The sequence below is a fragment of the Pinus tabuliformis genome, chromosome 7 (assembly GCF_031772625.1).
Source record: "Pinus tabuliformis cultivar Carrire ecotype Pingquan chromosome 7, CPIR1, whole genome shotgun sequence".
Lineage (NCBI taxonomy): Eukaryota > Viridiplantae > Streptophyta > Pinopsida > Pinales > Pinaceae > Pinus > Pinus tabuliformis.
In genome coordinates this window covers 1,906,174,710-1,906,179,172 of record NC_142293.1, presented here as the reverse complement: position 1 = coordinate 1,906,179,172, position 4,463 = coordinate 1,906,174,710, and the positions used below count along the sequence as shown (strand labels likewise).

The 4,463-nt window shown below is 30.2% G+C and overlaps 1 protein-coding gene across 1 annotated transcript; it reads right to left on the bottom strand.

Moving 5' to 3' along the window:
• Window positions 1–2,950: 2,950 nt before the first annotated feature.
• Window positions 2,951–4,240, bottom strand: LOC149256097 (nuclear transport factor 2-like). Its single transcript, XM_089455217.1, has one exon. The coding sequence runs from the start codon at window positions 4,238–4,240 to the stop codon at window positions 2,951–2,953; it is 1,290 nt and encodes a 429-aa protein (XP_089311343.1).
• Between the last annotated feature and the right edge of the window lie 223 nt (window positions 4,241–4,463).

Sequence of the window (4,463 nt, the reverse complement as noted above, 5' to 3'; positions counted from 1 at the left end):
ATTTATATTTGGTTAAGTTAAAAAACCAAAATTATATTTGATTAAATACAAAATAGTGTTATAGTGTAGTAGTATCTCTCTTATTTGAACATAAACCAAAATTCTCCATTGCAGAAGTTCGACCTAGATAATGCTTCTAATGTTGTTGTTCCCACTCCAAATTGTTCTCATGATACTGCTCTATATGACCAAAGTTTCGCTCTAATATAATAGAAGGAAGCATTCCCCATCTCTAGCTGTTTTGACTGTTTTCTATGCAGCTCTATATCCATTAGCTTGTCACTATCATTTCATGTAATAACGTAAAATAAGGAAGATGGTAAGTTAAAATTTCTTTACTCCTGAGTAGCGACCACTTGTTGCAAGTGGTGTTTTCTTATTGCAAGCGGTGTTTTCTTATTAACATTATATAGTCACATTTTTTTTGCATTCTACGGTGGCACGGACTCAGCTGCATGCCATCCTTGTTAAAAAAAACCACTCTATGTTATGAATTTTTCAAAAAATGTTATTGATCGATTATTAAAAATGTTATGAATTTTTCTTTTCAACCTTGTATCAAATGATTGTTTTTAATAGTTTATGTATTTTTAGAAAATGGAAAAAAACTCATCTTTCAAAGAAGAGAAAATGTTTTTGATAGATTATTAAAAAAAACCAATTTATATGAAGAAATTTTCTTTCATCAAATAATTGTTTTTAATAATTTATATATTTCTAAAAAATGAAAAAAATGGATGACGTTTTTATTTCAATATATAATTAGATATAAAATTAGATAATAATATTAATTCATACTATTTAAATTAAAATAAATAAATAAGTGATATCTAAATTAAATTTAAGTACTAAAATAATGCATTAATATTTTAATGTTTCTTAACTTAATGAATGTTGATTTTATTTACATAAAAATTAAGGCCCAAGTAGCTTTAAATTTTGTATAAGTTGTTATCTGTGGAGGATGAAAGTTACATCTTGATTGCGAGTTCGTTTACTCCATCCAATACCTGGATTAAGGTTTGAAAATGGTGTAAAAAAACATTCACCAATTTTTTTATTAAATTTAAGGTTTAAAATTTATTCTCATTAATGTAAATATTTTTATATAGTAGAAAAAATTATAATTATCAAATCAATAAAAGATAATTATTATGGGGTGCTATCTGCAGATGCAAGTTTCAATGTTGTTAAAGGAAAACATGTTATTTAAAATTACTTACTAATGTTCTTTTAAAGAGTTACTAGTGGTTTTAAAAAATAGGCTTTTACTCCGTAATAATTTTGTAGATCTTGAAGGGTTGACTATTTCTTTACACTATAGAAAAACTAAATCTTAATAAAAAAAAATTGAACATACTCATTCAAGATATTATTTTCACCTATTCCATTTTCATATATATATATATATATATATATATTATTTTTCAAAAAGTCTTTAGTATTAATAGAATTAACATTATTGTCCTAACATAATTACTATATTAATAATATAAATTTTTAATATTAAAAATTAAAAATTATTTATTATCACTAACATTATATTATTTTTATTCTCAAACTAATCTTGGGATACTTGTATTTTTATTTAACATTAAATTAATCTCAAAATAGTTGTATATTTTAATAAAATATCAAGGTTCTTATCCTATTTAAACTTTAACTTAAATTCTATTTTTCTCACCATTTTATTTAAATATAAATCACATTTCATATTTCAAAATATCCACACCAAAACTAACTAATTTTCCAATCCTATTTTTTTATTTAATATTAAATTATCTCAAAATAATTTAATTTTTTAATAAAATCTCAAAGTTTCTATCATATTTAAACATTTACTTAAATTGGATTTTTCTCATCATTTTGTCTGAATATAAATCATATTTCATAATTCAAAATATCCACACCAAAACTGTTTATGTGATAAATGGAAAAAAAACTCATCATTCATATATATATATATATATATATTAAAAGTTACCTATCTTATTCGCAATTTTTTCATAATTTTGTCTAAATATAAGTTACATTTGATAATTCAAAATATCCACATTAAAACTTATATAATAAATTAAAAACAAAACTGGTCAAATATATAAATATATATAACATGTTAAAAGTACATATCTCATTTACAACCTATTAAAAGTATATATCTCATAATCATTATTACCCTTCATACTTTTATTTATATTAAAATATCCATCAATTCACTCCGTCACACCAACACACTACAAATAATCAAATTCCAATACAACTTCAAATTCTTATCTATAAATTGGCACCATCAACCCACTCCCACTCACTCTTCCTATTATCCGTTTATACTTAGTGTTTTGAAAGCATAATCATCTGAATATAAATCATCCAATTTAAATTAGATTTAAAATCAATTTTATATTATAAATTAATTTTAATATGATCTTTTGATATCAAATTTTTTTTTTCAATTTTAATAATTTTTTTATAATATTTTATTATCGTAAAAATAAAAATATAAATCTTCCATTATATTTTATTATTGTAAAAATAAAAATACATTTAAAAATATATGTATTCTTCTCCACTATAGAACAACAATTCGCATAAAAAATATGTCAATAAATAAGATGTGAGATCCTAGAAATGATGCTTTATGACAATATCCATATTGCTTAAACTGTAAATATATCAACAAATCAAGAACGTATTTTGTAAATATAAATCTTGCATAAATCTCACTCGGACAAATATAAGCGTCCAAACTTTATAAGCATGCCCTTATTTCCCCACGAGATGCATAGAAAACTACATTTATTATAAACAAGACGACAGAACAAATATAGGCTCAGAATGGTAGAATGCTTTAAATGGCATCAAAAGCCCTCTGGCTCTATTGTTCAAAATATCACCTCCCCATATCATTGACCACCCTAGGAATAGTAATTGGTCCATTATTTCTGAATCCCTATTCATCAGCATCTGGACGCATCGCACGGACACTTACCTTTCGCAAACCCATTCGAATATTCCTGGATTGGGATGCCTGAATTGCAGCATGCACTGAAGCTGCGTCCTCAAATTCAACAAAGGCGTAACTGGATCTTCGTCTTTTCATGGTCTTAACTCGAACCCCAGAAGGCTTAATTGCCCCAAATATCTTGAACTTTTCCTCAACTTGACGACGCGTAATATGAACAGGCAAGCCGCTGATAAAAATAGAGCACCGACTTTCTTCTGTGGTGCTTTTATGTTCCAAATCCCTCACAGTAGATGGTAAGGCAAACGTCTGTGTTGCTGCATTTTCTGTAATCGGTCCATCATTTTTGAAGCCCTGTCTCTCAGCAACTGGACGTTTCGCATGGACAGATACTTTTCGCGCACCCACTCGAATAGGGGATGCCCGAATTGCAGCCTGCACTGAAGCTGCGTCCTCAAATTCAACAAAAGCGTAATTGGCTATTCGTCCTTTCATTGTCCTAACTTGAACCCCAGACGGCTTAATTGCCCCATACTTCTTGAACTCTTCCTCAACTTGAGGAGGTGTAATATAAATAGACAAGTTGCTGATAAAAATAGAGCACCCACTTTCTTCTGCAGTGGTTTTATATTTCACAGCCCTAATAGTAGAGGGTAAGGCAACCGTCTGTGTTGCTGCATTTCCTTTAACAGGTATAGCCTCAGATTTTTCTGGCGCACCCTGAAATACAGCTGGAGTTTCTTGGGTAGCTGCGGGTTGCCATTGATTGTGAACCTGTTCAACCGCGGAAATATTCTGCAATTGGCTGGTTGATCCTCCAGGGTAGCCATTTGTCCGGACAAAATTGTGCTCCGGTTGATGTGCATCTTCAACCCCGAACATAAAAATATCACTCACTACGAAATACTCATTTTCCCGAGGCGCCAGGAAAAGCGAGTGGTTGAAGGAGCGTGTTGAATTATCTATAAAGACAATTGACCCACCTACCAGAACCAGTACTCCATTATTGTGAGAAGCCTGTGAGTCCACTGTTTTGACCTCCACTTTAAACCCATTGTTGTATGGAGATGTTATATGCTGCTCAATGACAGTTATAACTGAAAGAATATGACCAAGGGATTGGCGACTGAGTATACTGCGATCTTGATCGTAAAATTTGAATATCAAATCGGGAGCTAGGACAAGAACATTGTAATACCGCTTCATAAATTCAAGGCCAATAATTTCTGCATTTTGAACCACGGGCGCTGTGGCTATGTCTTGCTGTTCGACGGCCATTTCCGCTCAGAGGGAATTGACGAAGATTGAATTGAATTTCTGAAATCGCTGGATGGAAAAGAGGGAAAGTAAACACACTTTGTCCTGCAACTTCTCATATAACTACCGGGGAAAACTCAGGAACTGATGATTTCCGGATTAACCATAGCTCCGAAGATCTGTATTCTGTATATTCATGCACGAAACTTGCCCTTATATAACGTTTTCTCGTTAGAGCCTTGGT